General features: G+C 37.0%; 1 protein-coding gene across 7 annotated transcripts in view; it reads right to left on the bottom strand.

Annotated features, from left to right (window-relative positions):
• Positions 1-24,168, bottom strand: part of DLG2 (discs large MAGUK scaffold protein 2) — an 883,769-nt gene that overhangs the window by 555,188 nt on the left and 304,413 nt on the right. For all 7 annotated transcript variants that reach the window (XM_032198439.1, XM_032198448.1, XM_032198456.1 and 4 more), the window contains one exon: positions 7,982-8,143. In XM_032198439.1, coding sequence (XP_032054330.1) covers positions 7,982-8,143 — 162 coding nt within the window. The remainder of the gene's footprint in view (positions 1-7,981; positions 8,144-24,168) is intronic.

Consider the following 24,168-nt stretch of genomic DNA (forward strand, 5'->3'; position numbering starts at 1 on the left):
TAAAAAAGTCACCTGAGTCATCAAGACTGCTGACTATTTTGTGACATTTCCCAAATTGTATAAGCCTCAGTAGCACTATTGTCATTAAGAAATTATTAGAAAGCAAGTGAAATGATCTGCTGGAATAGATATGTTGCAGAGAACCACATGGCAAAAGTTTTTCCATTTGAAAAATCTGAGAAGCCTCAAATAGCTATTGATATCACGATGCTACATAACAATAACCCCCAAAGTTCTTATTTAAATTAGATTCTTGAAAATAGGTGAATACTAGGCTATTCATGAAGATGTTTTTTCATCTAAATGCCAGAAATCTGTTGGGTTTTGTTTGTTTATTTATTTTTCCCCCCACAGCTCCACACTCCACAAAACTTTATGACAAGATGAAATAAGAGCCACAAGTAACACCAGTTTAAAGAGGAAACACTTGGAAACAAAGTATAAATTATCTTGAGCACCTCTTAGACTGCCAAGGTATTTCTCCATAAGGTTTGAAGGTTTGACTAAATCAATTCTGTCTTCTACATGCTAATGGAGGACCCACCCACAGCTTCTGGAGCTGAAAACTTCTGCTTTGTACTATTTTATTTATTTTTTTTAACCTGGTACTGAAAAAAGACAACATTTTTGATGTGTAACATCACTGGATATATAAATGCAAACAGCTTCTACTGAGTGAGTGAATTACAAGGGTATTCCTCAGTGAAAAGGTATTATGGCAGTTTAATGCTTCATTTAAAATGTAGAGTATGTTCCCAAGTGTCAGTAGTAGCTGAAGTCTGACAGAAGGGCATTTCAGCTACCGAGTTCAGGGAAACAGCTGGTGTTAAAGCTGTCTGACATGTCTGAGAGAAATCCCTCCTCATACAGTCTGACTAATAACGTCAAGATGCTTTATTGCACTTCGCATCAGCAGGTCATGAAACACTTCGGAAAGGTGGCAAACACTATTACAGATATTTTACAAGCAAACTGATATTTCTGTACTCGTAGACTCCAAGAAAGGAACTAAGAGAACACACAAATCTTACATCTGTATAATCTAGTGGCGATTCCATAGATTTATTTGCTATATTTCATTTATTTCATCTGTGGAAAAAAAAAATCACATACACACACAAACACCTTTATAATAGCACATCTCTTCTCAATTTATTTGATATTCTATGAGAATGTTATATGGGCAGTGCATCAAGTGAAAAACAGCTCAGTTAATCACAGAGAAGCAAAGAGTAACTAGTTCTATGCAAAATATTACAGAAAGACAAAAAGAAAAAAAGAATTCCTGGAATCTCTCATTTTCTGTATTATAAGTGAGAGATTTCACCAGAAAAATTTGCAATTTATCAGACCTTTTTCAAAACATACGACTTAGGAATAAGACTATACTTAAGGTGAAATCCATTATCTGAAAAGTATAAAAGATGTAACAGCTAATTAATACTAATGGATAAAGCACCTAGCAGATCAAGAACAGTGAGTCTCCTGAAATTGCAATTCAGATTAACATTTGAAAAGACCTGCAATACCTAGGAGGCCTTTATAAAATAAACAGTGTACATAGCCTGAAAATATTTTCAAATTCCTTTGAAAATTTCTTTCTTTATTCTTCAGGCAAATCTAACAACATGTAATGGGCTGGTAGATATGGTCAGAATTTTCTTTGCTTGTGTCCATCATGAGCCATCATTTATTTTGCCAAAAAATAAAGAATTACAAGGCCTGAGGTTTACCTTACGTTGCTGAGATTTTTCCAATTAAATCACCCACAGAGGCAATGTTATATGGTTTATTTTAAACTCTGTCACAAGCTAGAAAGATAACAAGATACTGTCTACAGCAACATAAATCATATGGGAAGTCAGTCAGAAATCCAAGGTAAAAAAAAATAAAAATGAAAATGAAACACACAGAACAGTGAACCTACATATGATGCCAAAAAACAAAAACTATTTTTCATTGGGACTGTAATATTTAAATTTTGCATCATTTTAGGACGTTCTTCACAATAAGACAAATATCGCAAATATGGAAGACATTTCTGCCCACATGAAATGGAGAAACAAAATATTCTTCAAAATACTAATTTGTAAGCTAATTATTTTTCTTTGAAAAGAAGTGAAATAGAATAAAAATTCAGAGCTCTTTTTGCTACTCTTCTAAGAGCAAGAACAAGCATAAGCACATTTGTGTTTTTCTTTTGTCTCTTCTTAATCTGAATGCATTTTTATATAAAAAAAAAACATAGATCACAGATACATATCTATGATATGTGCCTATCTGCCATAACAGCAAAAGATAAGAGAAAATCAGTACACGATTAAACATGTAACAAGTGTCGTATCTTAATGAAGCAACATACTGAATATTCAGTGAAAATTCACTAACGGATACAGACTGCAGTATGGGGCTTTGCCAATAACTGCATATTAAAAAGAAGGGGGGGAAAAAAAAAAAAAACAACAACAAAAACCTACCACCACTACCACAAATGTTAGGAAGCTACCAGGGCAGAGATCAAAAGTATTATTATAAGATCATTGCTACAGGGCTGAGCCACCCTAGGGCTAAAAAGATGCCTCATGCAAATTAGCAATACTTATGAAATGTAGCCAGTGTAAGCACAGGAAAGGATGCCAGATTAAATTTTAGATGACTTGCTAATATATCTATGCATACATTAATATGTCCTCTATATAACCTCAATTAATTTTGCAAGTGCAACAGAAAACTTCAGACTTCTATTCCTCACATATATCATCAGCTTCTCACAGTCCTTCATCACCCTTAGGAGCCTCGCCTCTCAAATGCAGCATCCTTGATCAAGAATGAAAGCCTGTACTATGACACAGCCTCAACTATTTGTCACACCTGAACAATCAAAATTTAAACAAATTCAGCTTTATCCTCTTCCCTACATGAACCTCACCTTTAACATAGTGTTCTTCCATAGTAATTGGAACTAGGGATGTTCAGTATCTCTGAAAAATGAATGGGGTTTCTTACATGATCCCTAAAAAAACAAGAGGAACTAGATTTACACAGAATGGTATACAGGCATGGTGATGCTGAAAGCTGCAGCAACCAGCTTTTCCTGTGTAAGTCTGGTTCCCTCGTAGTTAGGGGTATTTAAAGACTGACGACTTCCAAGCAACTGTTCACTTAAAACAGATAGACTGGCCTGTTGAATGCATTTTCTAATGTTGTTCTGAAGTTCTGTGCAAAAAAATCTTGACTTAGTCTACAGCTCAAGTGATCCTCTGCAACTTCACTGTCTTGGACTTCATTTTTTTCATTGTGTCTGTGACCAGTGCATGACTTTGTATTTCATACAAAATTCAGTAGTGAAGCACTCCAAGAAATTTTCAAATTGAGAAATGAAGCTATGGCCTCTGAAAGTATGGAAGTTTTGATTTTATTTTTCCAAATGTCTTTTGAATTCAATTTTTATTGAATTCAATGTAGAATCATGAAATAAGTAGCTTTTACTTAATCTACATTTTCAGACTCAAAAAAATTATTCTTTATGACAGTTTCCAGAAAGCTCTGGATAAGACATTTTTCACAGATTAATTAATCATCTAGGATTATCCTTAGAGCCTCTTCCCCCTTCTTTGTTAATTTGTCAAAGAAGCACGGCAACCACCATGGTAAGGTCTGACTCACACTTGCACAAGGCAGGCTTCAGAGATGAAGAAAGCTGTTTTATTAAAGACAGGAAAGGGGACATGCCAAATTCAAGCAGCCTCCACAGGAAGAACCCTCCTGAACTCAAGCAGATAAAAAGGATGATAGGAGTGCACAGAACACTCTACACACCCACCATAAGATGGGTGTTGGGAGAGACCTCGTTTGGAGCAGAAACAATGATCAAGCAACACCAGCAACATCATCTTTTCCACACTGTATACAGAGAGTCTCAAATAATTGTTAAGATAGGGGCTTTTGCCATCATTGAGGAAAAAGATGGAATGGAATCAATGTACTGTGGCGATGGGACAAGCAAATCTCATTCTTCTGAAAACCAATTTGCACAAGTGTCATTTCATGGATAACCTTAACTTTGGACACCTCTAAATAAATGAATTGCTCACTTGCTCCATGTGGAGGGGATTTTCCCTCTCTCCACTCAAAAGTCAGTCCATCAATTCTGACTTTCTATAAACTGCTGAGCTGTAGGAGAGCACTCTGGGGCAGCAAGAGGAAAAGGAATAGGTAAGAGTATCTCCTTCCGCTCTACAAAGTAGAATTGTCAAAGAGGAAGCAACTGAAATGTCTGAACCTCCTTATTTAAAAATATCTTAGGCTAAGGTAATAATAGTAATTTACATGATACTTCTTTTTGCACAGCTACCATTGACGCTTACACTCACTCCTTGCTTTGAATTAGCAAATAGAGATAGCTGGAATACCTTGGCATTCAAAATATGCAGACAACCATGGAGATCCAAGCTCCTTATCTGTACTTTAACTCCTAGGCTTATCTAAAGAAAGGGGAATATATTTAAAACAACAAGAGATCTAATATCACAATAATAATAAGGTTAGAAGCCAGAGCTCTTGCTCATTTAATAAATAGTGATTAGCTCTATTCCTACATGGAAGGGAAAGAGAAAAGTATTTAATTCAGAGACAAAACGTGCACATCTGAATTCCAGGTACATCTGTGTTGTATTCAGACTTCCCAACATACCAGGTTTTTTGAAGACACCTAGTTTCTAGCAAAGCATTTTTACTGAATTAGCGCTTTCTAAACCATGTAAGAAAAAAAATAGCTGCGTTGAAGCTTTAGAACCTGATCAAAGGATTCTGAGCTAATCGCACCATCTAGTGTCAACGAGAGAAAATGCAAGACAACTGTTTTAAACTATATTCTTAGTATATTACACACTTCTTTCTTAAGTAGACTAATAAAATGCAATTTGCTCACCGCTACAAATTGCAAAGAACATTTATCATCATAATATGTCAACTCTCTCTTCCAAAACACTGGTGAAAAGTTAGCATTTTCCCCAAATGTTAATACAGCTACATAACCAATAAGTTCCTTTTAAACTTCTGTGTTTGACATTCAAAGTTGCTGAAGCAGTTATAAATTTTATCCTCTCCATGTTAATAGGTAGATCAACCTTTAACAGAAGCTTGTAGCTTTCTAAAATTAAGCACTTCCAGCACTGAGTTGAGTGTATGGGAAATGTTACCCAACAGTAGTAAAAGTTAATGTAAAAATTTGAAGTTATAGAAGTAAAAGACATACTGAAAAGCACCCTTTCCAGCGCAACTGTTTCAGCACTACTGTGTCCTTTCTAGCACAACTGTTCTTACTTTTTATCTTCCGAAAGGAAGTAATCTGGCTAGTGTATGCTACAGCGTAGGGACTTGAAAGACAACAAATATGTAACATCAACAACAGAAACCCTATTCAGAAACATTTCCAAACAATATTTATCACAAACAGCACCTGGGTGTCTCAAAGAGATTTTCATAATGGCTGACAATCAGATTTTGGATTATTCAACACACAAAACTGCTGAGATGTTGTTAAAGAAAAACACTTTAGTAGTTTGGTATTTAACAAAACAAAGTCCTTTTGCAGTACCCAAGAGAGACCAGATCCACTAGGATGATTCTGGACTACATAAAAGAACATAATCCAGAATATGAACCTACAGCCAAATTCTTTACCATTTTGTATGCAGAACTTGGAATCAAATTTAAGATGTATCTGTACTGTGCAGCATGTTACCATATCAGGCATTTATATTCACTTGTCTTCATAAAGATGGGCTAAATCTCTCTCTCCTGGGAGCTAGAAAGTCTTTCAAGAATCCCTGGGACATTTTATTTACAGATATACACAATGGTATGGACAGGCTCATAGTTAAACTGCTGGCACATTTTTCCAACAGATCTTTTAAAAGCAGTGTTTGGCATTTTTCTGGAAAGACGTGGTTGAGGGGCAGTATGCTCCAGATTTAGCCATTATTCAGTGCAGCCATGTTTGTGCAATACTGCTGAGAAGAAAATGGAATACTGAAGAACGTCAGGGCATAGGATGGAAATTACATAATTCAAAAAGACAACAACCTAGGGTTTTGGAGAGTTGGGAAAGACGTTTCTCAAATAGGCAGAAATCATTGTGACAAAAGCTTCTGAAGGGGTATTTCCATCAAATACCAGAAACAAAACTGACTCCAAAGTAGACATTTCAGATAGACAGTGTACCATAATGTAGCTCTAACAGAAGGTTTACTCCAACCTCCTGAGCTAATTCTCTACTGAAGGGTAAAAGACAGGTCGAAGACTACATGAGAAAGAAAGCAGAAACCTCACAGACATCTAAAGAGATAAATTACTAAATCTAGAGTAAGTGGCAGGCACAAGACACTACAGCCACTGTGAACCTGAGGGAAAGATGTAAAAAGAACAGAGTCAAAGTCTGAAATCCTCAGGCTCTGGGAATCCTCAGGCTCTCTTGCAGGAGATAGTGTTTCCCAAAAGGAAATACTGCATAGCTCCTCTCCTCCCTCCTCTTCAGGAAACAGCTGCAGACAACAACTTTCTGCTATCGTAGGAATGCGTTAGGCTGGGAGATCTTTTAAGGCAACTGCAGATGTCTGAGGATACCCTTCACCTGACAACAATATGCTTTTTATCATTGTTGCTACATTATCAGCTTGGATCATGCATACTTGGATGCTTGAAGGTCTCTACCTGTAAAACCAAATATTATCCATTTTTTACTTTCATGAATAAGAAGCACCACCATAATCCTAATATTCAAAGAGCCCAAAGGATCAGCGATGTTTTCTTTCCAGTCAATAAATTGTTTTGTCTTTGGTTGTTCCCTGAGTTTACACTGAGGCCACATGAAGGTAATCCCTTCCAAACAACTAAATTAAGCTATTTCTGCATAAGAATATGTATCACAACTTGCTACCAGTGGTTTCTGCAATAGAAGTTGGATAGACAATGTGTAAATCTGCTAAAACATGAAAAAGCAAACTACGTACAAACTACACACAGAAACAACAGGAACAGCATACAAAGATTACTTCGTATGGTTGTTCTAAGAAAACTTGATGATCACCAACTGAATTCACATCAGTCTTTAATAATAAATATTTCCTTTCACTTGTAACCACACTGTAATCACTCCACTAGGTAAGTGATCCACATTTTGGGTACCAGAAACAGCAAAGCCCATTTGCCTTGTTTGCTGCTTGGTTAAATACCTGAACAAAATCCATTTCCCAGAACGTCACCACCTCTTGTAAAACTACTCTCCTTTTCTTACCTCCCCCCCCCCCCCCCCCCCCCCCCCTTTTATTACCCCTCCAGAAGAAAACAAGTAATACAAAAACTATCACACACCTTTCATTAAAGAAGCTTTAGGAACATCTTCAAACTATTGCAGTCTTATTTAAAAGCAAATTTTCAGAAATGGAATTCCTTTTGATTAATATATGGGCTCACCATTAACAGAAGCATTTTTCCTCAGCCAAATTTATCAGAGGACACTCACACAATCTGTATTTTATAGATTTACCTTAGTTAACAGAGATGTCTCTACATCACCCTGAATCACAACAAAACCCACAGAAAACATAAAGTGCTTGAGTTGTAAAGATCTGAATAGTGGCAAATGAGCTCCCTTTTCATGCCATATCTTATGACTTTGATGTAGCTTTGATGTGAAAAATAGTATTCCATCAGATGTTATATTTACAGTATTTATTTTTTTTTCATTTTATGAGGACAATTGGGAAGGGAAGTCTGCCATTCCAAAACACAAGCTTTGCCAACTAAACCATCACCAGTTGCAATATAGACCAGACTTAAAAACCTGATGTGGGACAATCAATCTATACTGATACTTGCAAAATGCAATTTGTTTGTTTGCACAACAAAGTAGGTTTCTCAAGGTCTTCATGACATACATTTTCTCATGGTGGAGGACCAAAGCCACAGTAAATCCTACCTTCAAAGGAGAAATGTGCGACTGTAAGACATATCCGTGGACATTCTCTATTTGAGACAAGTTCTTCTCTGACACGTGAACAAGCTCTGGGCCTCTCACTTCATGGGTTAATCGAGGCAAGGTATGATCATGTGGAACATCCTCATCTTGATAGCGGTATTTCTAGGGAAAAAAAAAAAAAAAAAAAAAGGATTAAAAGGGTGAACAAATATGCTTTAAGGAAGCAATGCACATGTATTAATGCAAATATGGTATATCAGTATGGTATATCAGATAAACTATTTGTATTGCCTACTCTGTTCTAGAAAGAATACTTCATTCTGTTTTTAACACTTCTTCAAAAAGAGAAAGAGTGGCATTATCATGCTGATACACAGAACTTTTACCTTCAGATAGACAGCTGAGAAGATGTATTGGCAAGCAAAAATACTGAAAACAAAGTTGTCAATCTGCTGAGCTGTTGTGCCAGCTCACGTTTCACACCCTCACATTAATAATTGCACTTATGTAGCTTTTTCTCTGTAAAATATTTGAGTCATTCTCCATTCACCACAGCATACTGTAATGCTAGAGAGCATACATGCACCTCCACAGAGTTATGGGCATGGCAAAACTCTGCAGTAAAACATTTTTTCCCCTTATCCTGTAGGCCAAGTGCAGTGTGAGGTATTTTTAACTTCCTGCTCTGCAGAGCAGTAACATAGGAGACAGAGGAAGTAAGCAGCTTGTCCAATATAAAAAACAAAACTCGTACAAGAAGCAATGTAACTCTAACCCTAAAAATTAAATTAAGTGACCAGACCTCTAGGTGCCCAATCACAGAGATGCCAACCCCTAATTGAATGGGCTCAGCCATGTCCTGAGGTGGGGTCTGTGTGGAACTGGCTGTGTCCAGCCCAGGCAGCCCTGGCCTCTCCTCACAGAGCCTGGCCAGCACCTTGTGGTCTACACTCAGTACGCATACACAAAGCACTTTTTGAGGGAAAAGACTACAGAATGGCTAACGTGAGGGGTATGATTTCATGTTACACATGGTGCTGGTGGAGGACATGGTGACAGTACAGCAGGGAACACGAGGAGGAGAGCAGAATACAGATTAGATAGGGAATCATAAGTCTTTGGCACAGAGAGTGTTTGGTGCTATTCCACATGTTTTCAGCTGAAAGCTGCATGCTAAATATTGAACGAACAGAATCAAAGACTAAAGGAAAGACAAAATCTAGGACTTATTTGAATAGCCAGAACAAACACACAGAGGACTCTCAAGTTCAGGTATGCTCAGAAGGACTTCACAAAGCAGACTTCAGTGCTGCTCCTGGCGCTCTCTTTGAGCACCAGGCCCAGGGGTGTTGTTTCATTTACTCAGTCTTCCAAAGGAAACTGTCCCGATTTATTCTTGCCTTCACTCTGATACATGGAATTGGTTCTGCATTTGCCAACTATTTTCCAAATGCCTGTGTGAAATGAATTATTCTCTTTTTCCTCTCTGGGATATGCTTGCAACCCTTCACATTTTCACTTTTCTGATAACATAATTAATGAATCTATGAAATGACTGGTACCAGACAAGTAGTATTTGGGCAAGAAGCCATCAGCCTAATAGACAATACTCCAACCAATGTCACATTAAATGCTTGGCACACAAATCACTTAAGCCCCAAGCAATCAATTATTTTTTGAATTCAGTGAGTACACTTTCAAAAGACACAACTACTCATAGACACCCTCTCCAAAGTGAATCATTTGTAAAACATGATTTTGATAAATAACTGCAGAATGCGAGTCATCTTTCTGTGAGATGATAAAAATGAAAATTTCCAGTGACCACTTTCAAAAGAGACAGGACAGCAATGTCTCAAGCCATAAGGAGATTTAGCTGGATCATTCAAACAGCTTTACAGCACAAAAAGCAGGGTGAGGTAATGTTAAAGAGGGAACGTCTCTTCACGTGCATTGGTAAGACTTTTTGCCATCACTACACTTTAGTGTAGCCATTGCATAACTGAGAGCCAAGGCATACAGTAAATTGGCTGATGACAAGCCCCATGCTCCCAAAAAGCATAACACTTCTGTGCAGACTTTCCAGTGAAAATCTGTATTTTCTAATTAAAAAGAAAATATATATATATGATAACTATACTCTTCCATAACAAATTAGATAATATCCCTGTCCATATGCCATAAACTAGGAAGCTTACAAAACAGATTTCCACTTTTCCATTTGCCCTTATCCCGCCCCAGCCCGAGCCCAGCATTCTTATTACTCATGAAGTATGAGCCTAGAGCATTTCTGGGTCAATCCTGTTATATGTTTGCCTCGTGTTCTTAGTACCAAACTCATTGATTTTCATACATCTCTCCTCCCACATCTCTCCTCACTGAAATGCTTTCAGCTGTGAATCAAAGCAGCTTGACACAGCAAAAAGCTAGAGGTAAGGAAAGTTTCTGAGAACAGAAGGCTGAAAATACCAAATCAGAATTGAGACTTTCCTGCAGGAATGCTTTATTTGTTTCCATTTTTCTGTCCTTGAAATTACCCAGTTCCCTAGAAAACAGTATTTTCTCTAAGGGTTAATACAAATCTCTGGAGGGAAAAGCCTGATTGCACGGAAATGCTACTCTTCGTTTGACAAAAGAACAGGTGGATGTCTTATGATAATTAAATTACAAATCAGTGCCTGCTGCTGACAGGGTATTGTACACTGCCAACTAGCATCAGATATTTAAAATTCTCTGTAATTACCTATAATGGGGGAATGGAGTGTGCTGCTGTGAATTTTTAATATGAACGTGCTTTTTTATAAGAGATTGTTCTCTCTACAATGTGAGATTATTACAGCATTACTGCTCCTCACAGAGTACTGTCTAAAGGAGCATTTCTAAGGCTGTGTTTGCTAAGTAGTTGTCAGCTAAACAGGATGGGAGATGGGAATCTAGCAGAGGGTAATGGTCAAAAGCCTTAAATTTGAACAAAGCTAACTCTCAAGAAAAAAAAAAAAAAAAAGAAAAAAAAAAAAGTGGGAAGTCATGTAACAAATGTGGGAAGTCAGTAACAAATCACAATAGCCAGACCAAAGCACTTAAACGGAAGTAAAGCTATTTTTACAACCTACCTTTCACAGACTCATGAATGAAGATGGTTGGGAATATGTTGTTCATTTTGGGGCCAGAAAGAATTGGCTCTTACAAAAGTCCTCAGTACTTTTTGTAGCTATCATGATTTTGCTTTGCAGAAAATGCAAATAAAAGGCTTCATTTTCGATCAACTCAATTTGACCCATGTCCTAAGGTGAACGTGATCTTGCTGGAATTGCCATTCAAGGACACATGTCCCTGTTCTCTGCATGGCTGGACCACACTTAAAAACATCACCCACTACTTCTGCTAGCAACAGAAGTGCTGCAAATGTGGGGAGCAAAGTGTGTTATAGGAGTCACAGGCCTCTACAACATCCTGTGAAATGAGAGCAGCCAGTCAATGGCTTTCAACCTACAGAAAGGCACCGTGACATATGTAAGACACAAAGATGAATGAATAAAGGTAAAACTGTGATGTGTCTTTTCATGCAGCTGAAGCTTTATTATAGATACAGTTGATACTCAATATACTAAATTTCTTCATTTTTATGTACAGGCAAAAATTAAAAGCATCAGCATAGAATTTGGTTGGTCCATTTAGACAAAAAAATATTTTTATTTTTTTTTTTAAATCTCATTAAAATATCAGTACCACCTTGTCTCGCTTTTGTTTGAGAATTTTCAGTGGTCTTCAATGTGTTGAATTTTACTGGCACTGCTCTTCAGAGGCAGTGAATTTCAATGTCATACAGATGAGTATCTTGAGAAAACAAACTTTACAATTTGCACACACAAGTCCTTGGGCATTCATCCAGTCATGAGTAGAAATAATGTTACTCATCCAACTGATTGCAAATGAGCAACACAGCTTGAATTCTGAATATTTGCAATCAATCTATAGAGTAAAAAAAGAAAAAAAAAAAGTACTCTTCTCATTATATAAAATGGAAGAAATCACAGTCTGCTTGCCAAGACTGTGGAAGTAGATTAAGAAGCCTAAATCATTGAATAATTATACTTATTGTGAATGACTTGCTCTTTTGCGTATCAAGTAGATTTCTAACAAGCTTGTCACTGTATCACAGCAATACCTTTCATCCAAGAAGCCCAAAGAGCTTTACAAGTGCTAGTCAAGTCTGATAACATCCTGTTGGAAAAAAGTATGTGCATCATCTAAAGGTGGGTAAAATTAGGCACAGAAATACAACTTTTCAAGGTCACAAAAAGAGTCAGTTAGGCAGTGGTAGAACTCACATTTTTCTATTCTGCTTTTCTAAGCTTAATGCAACTATAGTGATGTTAATAAGCATAATTAATAATAATAATACAGTTGTAGTAGGTTGTCTAATGCCAATTTATTTTCCTTTTAGTGATTTCCTCTCACCAAAGGTTCCAGGAGACGGCACACTTTCTAAGGTCGGGAATTAGGTTTTCTCTGCATCAATGTAATAGCTAGCAGTACTTTGTGCTGTTTATATTGTGTTATCTCTCAGAAACCAATAGTGATTTTTAGAAGACAAGAGGTTTCCTGCAAGAACCAAATTGTTTCACAGAAGGGACACTATCAGCACTGAATACTGAGAACTTGCATGATTTTTATACTCAGTACAGAAAGAAGTTCCTTTTTTTTTTTCAGGAGGGAAAAATAAATAAACAAATAAAAGCAAATACATGATTTCTTGTCTCAGTTTACTGAAATAAGAAAGTATTTGCCCATTATAGGTAATTTTCATTAAAAAAAATATATATATATATATATGAGTACAATGCAGAGTACGGAATGTTTTACAATAGTATCCTTATCTGTTTTTGGATCTCTAAATATTTGTGTTTTGTTCTGTTTCACTATGAAGAAGAAATTAAATGGATGTTAGCCAAAGCACCTTTCTTGTTAGCTGGATGTAGTTGCACCTTTCGCTCACAAGATGGCACAATAACCATCGAGTTAAAGCATGTTTTCACATCTAATGATAAAGTACTGCAGGAAAAAATAAGGAGCTATGCAATGTCAAAAAGCTGCAGGTAAGTTTTTATTTTGAACTGACCTGGTACAATATTAGGGAAAGAAAAAAAAAAAGAAAAAAAAAAGAAAAAAAAAAAAGACTGCAATCTTTTATACTAAGTACATATAAACAGGTTATAATCATACACAAAGCTGGCAGCTAGAGAAAAATGTAATAATTCATATAAGCATCAAAAATTAAAAGAAACTAGGAACCTGTTGGTTTTTGAAGGCTTTAGCATGAACAAAAACACTATGTATTGACAAGATTGAGACTAGCCCAGAATGCTGCATTCCTCAAGGAATTCTAAATCCTAATTAAAACCGCCTGCATGCAAATCTGTACCATGAGGTATTCAGCTCCATATGCTGCATCACATTTTGGACCTGTTAACAGCATCAGTTTAGCCCTCTGGAGGTTGCTAGTTGCTATCCACTAATTTAAAATAGATTTTTAACTTGAAGCACCAGTATAAAAAAAGACAATCTTAGAGGGTGTCTTTGCTAGTATTAAATGATGAATGTGGCTGCAGACTATAAAATCCAGTAACTGTTCAAAAAAAAAATAAATAGATAAACAATCAGTATTTGCTGGACTATGTGAAGCAAAAGAACAATGCAGGGGAACCATACAGTTTTTCAGCATCAGGCTGTAGCCACTTCTTCATCCTTTTGTCCTGCAATAACTTCACTTGCATACCCCTTTCTACAGTTTTCAACTCTTCCTCACAAAATACTCCTTTTCTGATATGTCCATGTTCCCACAACCACTACAAAAAGTCCTCATGCCTCATTAGCTTCCTCCTCCATGCCTCCTTTCCCCCTGCAGTTTCCTGTGTAGCCCTTCATGTGCTCCCATTCCATTCCCTGATCCTCCCCCCATCTCTGCTGCTTCAGTCCCCCAGCATGGAAGCACTGAGCCTCACAAATTATTCTAATTTTCCTCACCTGAAGCACAGCTTCTGGCATAGGGCAGCCTTGCTGAGATTACTACTGAGCAATTGGAGTGATGGCAAACACCATGTCTCAGTTTCCCAGCCAACAAACTCGTGGCGGGAATGCAGCACAGCAAAACACCCTGGTTTTATATCAGAAGACTATAAAGTAATCATGTAATAAAGAAATAAGAGTATTACCCCAAATGAATGATACAGGGAAACAAACAAAAAGTATGCAACAGATAGCTTGCCCTTCTTGTTTTCTGTACCAAAAAATACAGATTTTAGTTTAGTCCAGCTTTGTCCAGCCCATGGCACAACAAGCCCTTTGTGTTTTGCAGATGAAGCCCTCACACTAGTCTTCACACCTGGGTGCCCTACTTAGTTAAATTTGCAGAAAACATAAGACTCCTCTTCCTAGTACACACTGCTGGTGGCTGCTTTAAAGTTATCCAGCTGTAGTGAATAAAAAATGCAAGTGATTTGTTTTGCACATATCTGTGTACTTATTTAAAGCTATAGCTGTGCATTTAAATTACATAATTTCTCAGTGCTCTTCTGAGCCTCTGTCAATAGGGTAACACCTACTGAATTACTCTGGACAGTAACCAAGATTGTTCCTTAACTCCACCTCCTAAATCCATTTTCCTTGTGCAGCCCTGCTCCTCCATCCTTCTCGCTTGTGCTATCAGCCTGATCAAGGCCCTTTTACATGTTTGTTTGAATCATGCACTTGGTTAGCTACCAGCCTCACAGATAAGTACATCAGCATTAGTGGAAGAGGTAATGCTGGAGTAAGGATAAAAAGTCAAGGAGGAGTGGTGTAATTTATTGAGATAATTTTAGTGGTAAGAAAAAGATACATCAAAATATCACTCCTGAGTCCTCTTCTTTCTTTTGTTGGATACATATATAACCCAACGTGCTTTTTTTTTAAAAAAAAGGCCAAGGGATCTGTCTATCTGTAATGGCAAATCCAAGGAAGACTGAATTTGAGATTTTCCCAGGAAAGAGGAGGAATAGAAAAATCATCACAACAAGGATGGGGCAAATGGGGATGAATACTGAAGCTCAGTTAGTAAAAACAGAAAAAAAAAAAAAAATATGGAGAATTCCAGCATCTGCACTGCTGTGGTGCATAAGCATACCAGTGAAACTCCTGGGGAAAGCATTTGTCTCATTTCTCTCCAGGGCTAGTTTACACAGCAATAACTGCTCCCAGCAATTACTTCTGAGGAGGAAGAAGCCCGTGGCTCTGCAGGTGGTGGCCGTTGTGTAGAATTGCATCCAGAGCTGCTGAGAGTTATTTTAAAATTTGACTCCTTTTCTGCTCACGCATTCTTATCTCTCAGACTTCTTGTGTGTAGGTGTCCCCACTGATACTTCTGCTATTTTCTGCAGTCCCAGGTCTAAATGAAATCTAGGAGGAAAACTAGACTCTGCTTTTCATAAATTATGGCTCACTTCATAGGTTAAAATAAAGACAAAGCTTCAAAGTAAAATACTTAGTCAAGGATGTATGATTTCTTCATAAAACCTGTCACAATTACTGTGCATACAGGACACATTAAGTCCTTTGGGAATTAATTGTGCATCAAGGGACACAGAATTGTGCATCTGCTGGATTCCAGTATCATTTCTTATACATATTGGAAAATTCTGGACCAAGGCTATATAAGGAAAAAGGATGCTCTTGGGCTAAAGCAGGCAAACGCTATTTTAGACAACTATTTCTATTCCTGATTTTTGCCACACAAGTCTTGTGTATTGCTAGGCAATTCACATAAACCAAACTTTCCCCAGGTGTGGAAATGAGATATCCTCACTTTGAAAAATCTTGGTAGTCACAGATGGCCATTTTTTGCAGAAGTGCTGAGCATCAGCAGCTTCAGCTGAAATCAGGGAGAGCTGGGGTTTGGAAAGAAAAATTGCTCTATAATCCTGTGTGCTCCAATAAGTCAGGTATCAGTTGATATTGGCCACCTAAAACTTAAACTTCTAGTGTAAGCAGGACAGACAGACTCCCTCACTAATAACTGGAACATCAGAATATTGTATGTATATTTTCCAAAGACTGCTTCCAAAGACTCAACCCTTATTCTAACCTGGACTGAAAACAGTTTAGGATTTAGGCTCTCTAAATGAGATGAATTTCATTCATGTTGCAAGCTGGGCACAGGAACTAGTGGACTCATTTTATCTCAGGGGTATTGTCTAAGGAGTTAAAATTTTAGTCACAATCGGATATTGAAAAAATAAATTAATTAATGTTTATGAGCTACTAGGATACTATGGTCAGGCTCAGTATAAGAGGAAAATCAATGAGAAAATTAATAATTCTGTAAACAGAGCACAGTTTGAACTGTATGCATTAAATAATGCATGGAGACATATGTTGAATGTGAAATACCATATAAAGTACCCCTCCACCTCACTGAGTGAAGCAGAGGGCCTGTGAAAACAAAAATATCTGCGTAATTAAAAATGTATTTGAGTTCTATTATACTACTACATTACAATATATGGCCACAAAGGGCCTGAAATAAAATTGCTTAGACCATCTTAGTTCTTGCATTTCCTAAATCTGAGTGCTTAACTTTATAACCCTGCCATCCCTTAACTGTTCTTTGAACACCATGTATATGCACATAAAAAAACTCATAAACTTGAATAGCGTTCCTGCTTCTTATAGTATGAAGTTATGAAGTGGGTATGAAGATAAGTACTGAATTTTTCAGTGTTTGTGGAAAACTGACTCTTCTTAAATAAAAATACAGATCTTCTGTGTACATAAACTGAAAAATAATCTCCCCATTGTTGCTCTGATGAAGTCAGATTATTATCTATGAAGATAAAATTATTTTGTAACAAAACAATCTTTGTGCTCAAAAAGTTATTAAAAAATTGAAATATTTAAATTTCCTGCTGTTTTTACCAATTCCCTCTCTTTAAGACTTTTCATTCAGAATAACAAAAATATGGATTTAAGAAAATTTAGCTAAATATTTAAAAGGCCAGGTGAATTTGTGTCAGGTGAATTTGCATGTGGTTGACACCCATAAGAGTCAAGAGCAACTCTAAAGCAGGGCGCTTACTGAAAAATCAGCTTTTGGACCTTTTTATCTGAATCCTTCTACAGACTTTTGGTACAGAATAATTGTGGCAAAATGATCTGCACCTTCAGATACTTTAATAAAACCCTGGTTAAGAAGCAAGCCAGCAAAGTAGCTGTTATTTGGGGAATATTTGCTTTATTGAGCATCACTGTGGTGGTTTTACTCAGGTGGGCAGCCGAGCTCCACCACAACCGCTCTCTCACTCCCCCTCTCCTCAAAGAGTATTTCAATTTTTCTACCTATCCACAATCACACTAGATCCCAGTCATGAGATTTAAGCAGTTTATGGTCCCAGGGGAATCTCATTCAGCTCACTGATCAGATGGCAATACATCAGGGTAAAATGACTCCCAGGTCAGAAGCTGGGCAGGAAGAGTTTATCCCATTAAGCTGCGCTACCTGCAGATACATTGAGTTTAGTGTAATGGAAAATGTCCTGGACCTAAGTCCTTTGAGGACGCAGAGAAAATGAATGTGAGTTCACCCTTCCTTTAGCTATATCAGGTAGTAATTGCTTCGCTGGGTGGAGACAATGATTCTCTTCAGGGGTTGTTCTTTTGGAGTCTCATTCCATATTCTTGTTGGAAGAATAGGCACATTTTTATTTTTAAGAGATCTGGAGCACTCAAATTTTAAATAAGCCAACTGGGTTTACAGTCTCTGAAAACAAACTGAAGTCCATGCTTCATACACTTGTTTTTTATCATGTTATAGTATATATCTGACTGGGTTAGTGATACCCTTACAGCTCAAAAATGCTATAAAAATTTGAATTCATGTTATGTGGCATGGAAGACTATTCAGGCACCAGACAGTCATTCAGATGGAAATTTACACCAGTCCACTGGATTTTGTTGAAAATCAGTATTCTACATTTCCTAGTCTGGACACATTAAACTTTATGGCTTTTGAAAGTTATTGCCTGATTGTATTTCTTTTGTGTCTGCCTATCTTAGTATTGAATTCTGTGTTATTTTGCTCCTTTCTTCTGGATGAGTTCTTTGGTAGTTTCTATAGTTGCAGAAAGCAGATGCAGAAAGCGGAAGACAGAGGGAAAGGCTGAATGCTTTAGAAGTTAACAAAGTTATCTCTGAAGCCAAAACAAATTTATTCCTTGCAGGCTGACCTTACCAATGTTCAAAGCTATCCTTCTTTGCAATAACACTAGCTTAATTAAAAGGTTAATTCCCTACTGCATTCACTGAGGATCCCTGTGGATCTTGAAAAGTCTAGATATTGTAACTTTTTTTTTTTTTTTTTTTTTTTTTTTAATTTTCCTTATATTTTCATCTGAAGGAAGTAAATATCTTGTATAAAATATCATAAGTGAAGAAAATCTACCTTTTGTCTTAATGACCAGCTTTCAGGAAGGCTGCTGCATAAATGACTGTCAGCTGAATAACAATGTCATGGTACATTTTCTGTTGTTCTTAATTATTAGAAAATGAGGACAAAGCAAAACCCATCCTGGTTAAAATTAGATTCAGCCCAGATCATGAGGCAATCATGAGGCACTGTTAAGTTTGAAATGAAAGACATCATTATAAAATAATACCCAAAACAAAACTCACAGACAATCCCAAGCAAATAGCTTGGTCTAGACACAGCAGTTTTATTATTAGGCAGAGAAGGGTTTTTTAAGCCCTGGCCCAACAAATGAATTGATTGATTATATAAATAAATATTTTCTAGAGCTTTATACAAGCAGTGGGCCAAATCCTGAGATCTACAAATTCCATGAGGAATATGGCCTATTTAGAGATATTTGATTTTTAATTTTTAACCTTTTTTAGTACTTGACTAAGTGCTAGATGGATAGCCAAGGATATATACATTTTCTGATGCAGTAGCAATGTAAACTCCATGAAATAAAGGTACTTTTATAAAATTCACATCTTTTTCTCTGCATAAACCATGTCTCTTGCAAGAGCAGGCAAGTCACTCTCAATTTTCTGTCAATCCTCTGCTACTCAGCTGATAATACGAACAAGGAAAACAATTTATTGAGACTGGGGCTGTGATTTTCTGCTGAGGAAAAGAATGCTCCCGGGGAACCAAACTGAAAGCTGCAACTCATTTTTATCTTGACAATGAGAAAGCAAGCATGACTTTAACTTGTTGTTGACCTTTGTTGCAGTTGGATCACTGATCTAAAAGTCAGTGGCTATATATATAACATTATTCACATCCAACTATCATGTATAGAGGGAGAAAACACATTTTACTATTTATAAAACTTCTCTGCATGAGCAAAGTTCTGCAAACATTAATCACAACTGTGTGAATGAGTATATCCACACCAAGGAAAATGCATCCCTTTGCATGATTCATCCCATCTCTGGTGCTTGGGAAGGGGTGGGCTGCCCTTTAGTGGCACAATGTGCTTGCCACTAACTATCCAAAAATGAGGCCAGTGGTGTACCTTACCCAGAAGATCCTCTGGCTCTCAGATCCTGAGATAAGCAGTGGACATGTGCTTCCCCTTGGGAGGTGTTTTTATTTTTCGGTGTAGTGACTTGGCATTTCATCCTAATTGCTGTGTGACTAAACCAAAGTGAAAACTGCCTGTGTGGGAATCGCCATAACTTGTTGTGAACATACATCTGTATTTTTCAAAGCTGATAATCTCCAGGTGGTGTTAAATTAGCCTGGTTCTTCTCTAGCTCCCTTGGGAAGGACAGCACCATCTAATTTCCCTTGCTACCATACAAACTATTAGACTCAAAGTTGAACATAGCATTTGTCAAATCCCAGTTCCCAGTAATATTTTGGCCCTATACATCCATGTTCTCATAGATACTTTTCAGCATTATTAGCTTATTAAAATTGTGGCCTTATTAACTTTTCTAACCATGAAAATGATGATTAAATGGTGCAGTAGGAAATGTTTAGAAGAGTTTCTTTTACAAATGATTAGCTAGTGTTATGAGATGTGCTCTAGCTGTCTGAACACATGTAGGGTGATATCTCACTTTTGTACTGACTCTTCTAAGTTAGTAATTTGTGTTTTTTTTTTTTTTTTTTTTTTTTTTTTTTTAAGGAAATATTATAACAATATTGAAACAGCTAAAAACATAGGATATTAACACTTTCTGTTCTTGAACTTTCCAACAAATAAAATTGTCATGGAACTACTGTAAAAAATGTTTCCTTCATTTTTCATTTCACTGATTTTGCAACAAGATTCAATAAAAAGTTATCCCCTAAAAGCTTAAGAAATCAGACCTGAAAATTACATAGCATTAACAGGACAAAGCTTATTTTCAGAAACTTGGTACTACTTTGTTGAAGCCATATTTTTCTATTCCAAATAAAGTGTATCCAGTTGTTGTACCAACATTTCTAAAGTGCTTTAATTATTGCACTTACTGTGTGAAAATTTGCAGTTCTTGAATTCTTCCAGCCTCACTAAATTTGGCACATCAGTGCTGCTCATTTGCAAGTGTTCTGCACTCACCTGGAAACAGGTCAGATGTCTACATTATCCAATACCCTTGCATACTTTCTGACAACTCTCTGCATGCTATCAGAGTTGATCTGCCTGTAAAATAATTTGAACACCTGCACTTCAGGTACATATTGCCAAGTTGTACTAGCTAGTGTCATATGTAGAAGTGTTTAGTCACATATCCTGGACCCATTTTGCTCCTTGTTTAGGCTTCAGAATGCTTCGTATTTCTCAGCTGTGATTTTATGTAACAATTACTGAACTTGGGATAGACTACATATGGAACATATTTACAGTTCTACAAAACAAACAAACAAACACACAAACAAACAAAACACTATTTACTATAGTAAACAGAAATCTGAGGCTGCAGAATATAATATTGCCAGGTTTCATCTTCAAATTTATTATAAAATAGACCTAAGAAAAAAGTGTATCAATTTCTTTCAACACAAATATTTTGAGTTTATACCTGACATTTCTATCTTGTCACATATTTAGAAACATAGAATCATAGAATCATCTATCTTGGAAAAGACCTTCCTGGAGAAGAGGAGGCTCAGGGGCGACCTTATCGCTCTTTATAGGTACCTCAAGGGAGGCTGTAGCGAGGTGGGGGTTGGCCTGTTCTCCCACATGCCTGGTGACAGGACGAGGGGGAATGGGCTTAAGTTGAGCCAGGGGAGTTTTAGGTTAGATGTTAGGAAGAACTTCTTCACTGAAAGGGTTGTGAGGCACTGGAACAGGCTGCCCAGGGAAGTGGTGGAGTCACCATCCCTGGAGGTCTTTAAAAGACATTTAGATGTAGAGCTTAGGGAAATGGTTTAGTGGGGACTGTTAGCGTTAGGTCAGAGGTTGGACTCGATGACCTTGAGGTCTCTTCCAACCTAGAAATTCTGTGATTCTGTGATTCTGTGATCATCAAGTCCAACCACCAACCTGACTGACCAACTCCCGTCACTAAACCATGTCCCTTCGTACTGAATTCACACGTCTTAAATACCTCCAGGGATCCACCACTTCCCTGGGCAGGCTGTTCCAACTCCTACCCACTCTTTCCATGAGGAAATTCTTCCTGGCATCTAATCTAAACATCCCGTGGCACAACATGAGGATGGTTCCTCACATCCTATCGCTTGTCACCTGAGAAGAGACCAACACCCTCTGCACTGCAGCCTCCTTTCAGATTGCTGTAGAGAGCAATGGCCTCACCTCAGCCTTATTTTCTCTGGACTGAACAGCCCCAGCTCTCTAAGCCATTTCTCATCTCTCTTGTTTTCTTGTCTCTTCAACAGCTTAATTGCATTTCTCTGAACATGTTCCAGCAGCTCCACATCCATCTTGTAGTGAGGGGCCCAAAACTGAATACAGCTCTCAAGGTGCTGGAGGTCCAAATCAACTGGATTGGACTCCACTCACCACGACTCTGAGCCCAAACATCCAGCTAGTTCTTCACCCAGCAAACTGTACATCCATCCAAGCCAAGAGCAGTCATTTTATGCAGGAGATTACTTTGGGACATGGTAGTACTTATTGGCTTATTTATGTAATAAGACATTTATCAGTCTTTCTAGGATATATCAGAAGTCAGTAGTTGTTTCTCATTAGTAGGATGTGGAATTTTGATTACTTGTTATCAGTAAGAAAATACAGTCAGAAAACTCCCAAAAGAATATGAAAAGGATAAAAAACAAGAGATATCCCAAGTGGAATTAATGTTAATATCTGTATTTATTTATACCAGTACCCACAGGGGTTTCATATGAACTTCTGCTGTTTCAAAAATCACTTGAGCTGCTTGCATAGTGAATCAAATAAGGAATTTCCTTGAAAAAAACAGGCTAAAGAAAATCAACATATCAATCAACTGCTTCACCTCAGTTGTAGTGCCTGTTTTTAAAATAACATTCCAAGTTAACACAGTGTGAAAAACAAAACAAAAGGGGAAATTTGAAATAAAATATTTTGTTTTCTTGCAAATATTATTTTAATAATTATTTTAAAGGTAATTCATGAAGATGGAGAAATTCCCATGAAACATTTCCAAAGGGAAAAAAGATATCAGAATAGTTTCAACTAACTTAGAGTTATGTCAAATCATATAAGCAGATAACATATATATATATAAATTTCATATGCTATTTCTTATGCCAAACAAGTTTATTTTAAAAAAAAAAAAAAAAAAAGAAAGAAAAGAAAAAAAAAAAAGAAATAATCACATAAAATCCCTCTAGTGTTTTTATTTTAGATTTCTGTATTTTAAAATTACAGAAAAAGAAGTCTTAGAAGGAAGAATAATATCATTCATTAGACCTGAAGGTCAGAAAGGGAGAATATCATTTCTTAGAGCTTTTAATATAGCTGAAAAAAAAAAGAGCAAACATTTGGGCACACAGTCTCTGCTATTAAATTAAATTTGTTTCTAACTTTAGACATTCCTAATCTAAGTGTATGTCAATTAAGTGCCCAAAAGACAAAATTATAAATAAAACAAACAGGGAAAAAAAAAAAAAAAAAAAAAAAAAAAAAAAAAAAAAAAAAACAGTTCAGGGATGATATTAAAACTTGCATTTCACTCCAGCATTAGGGAATGCATTGATACCCTGCAAGTGCAACTGCCTGTTGCAGATTTTTCTGAAGCTGTTTCTGATCCATTATGCAATCCTCTGTCTTTCCAAGTTTCAAAAGGATTTTAAAGAGATGCTAAATTATTTCTAAGTTAGCTAAGCCACCTATAACTCATTAAGTGGAGAAAATCAGCACATACGTCTGGTCTTAAGAATCACTCTGTTTCTTCAGCCTTATCACTTCCAGTGAAATTTGCTTCACAAGATTGGACAAGTCTAAGGTGAGATGCACAGGCTTAACAGTTAGGGGCGTGTGTTCATCCCTTTTTGTCAGATGCTTTGCAAAAACCATCATAGTGACAATTAATTTAAATAACATGAAATATTCAGTGAACCCAATTCTTCTCCCTGTATAAATGGTCATTTTAGCTGAGACCTAAAGTGGAGAGCTGAATATTGATGGCAGATCTTTTCCTCCGGATATGCATAAACCACTGAATGTAGAACTTCCTCTGCAGAAAATACATTCTTAATTTCCTGAGGTTCATTAGAAATCCCCCAATAGTGCTGTGTCCAGCAAGTATACCCATTTGTGATCAACATCATTTGAATGAATGAGCACTCCTAATGGAAGGTGGTTTCCTGTGCTCTCAACCCTCTTAAATTCACAGATGGGTTATGCTGCTTTCTGCCCTGCTCCCGCCCTCCAACACTGCCTGGGATGCCTACAAGAGATGCAAAAATCACTAGAAGGAACCAGACCGAGAAGGTGAGGGGAGATGGAAGAATTACCTCTGCCAAGTATATGAGAGAGGGGTGATTGAAGACTTTTAAGGCCTGTATCAGGAGCACAGACGACTAGCAGAGTTAGGGGAGAAGATCATCATATAGCAAGCAAAAAAAAAGACAGAAATTTAACACACACATGAAACAGCCAAACAGAGTTCAGAAATGAAAAGACAGATTACACTTGAGCCCCTGTTATTCAATACAATCTTTCATAAATAATTCATGAGTTGAGAGCTACACAGAGAAAATT

This window comes from Aythya fuligula, chromosome 1 (genome assembly GCF_009819795.1).
Source record: "Aythya fuligula isolate bAytFul2 chromosome 1, bAytFul2.pri, whole genome shotgun sequence".
Taxonomy (NCBI): domain Eukaryota; kingdom Metazoa; phylum Chordata; class Aves; order Anseriformes; family Anatidae; genus Aythya; species Aythya fuligula.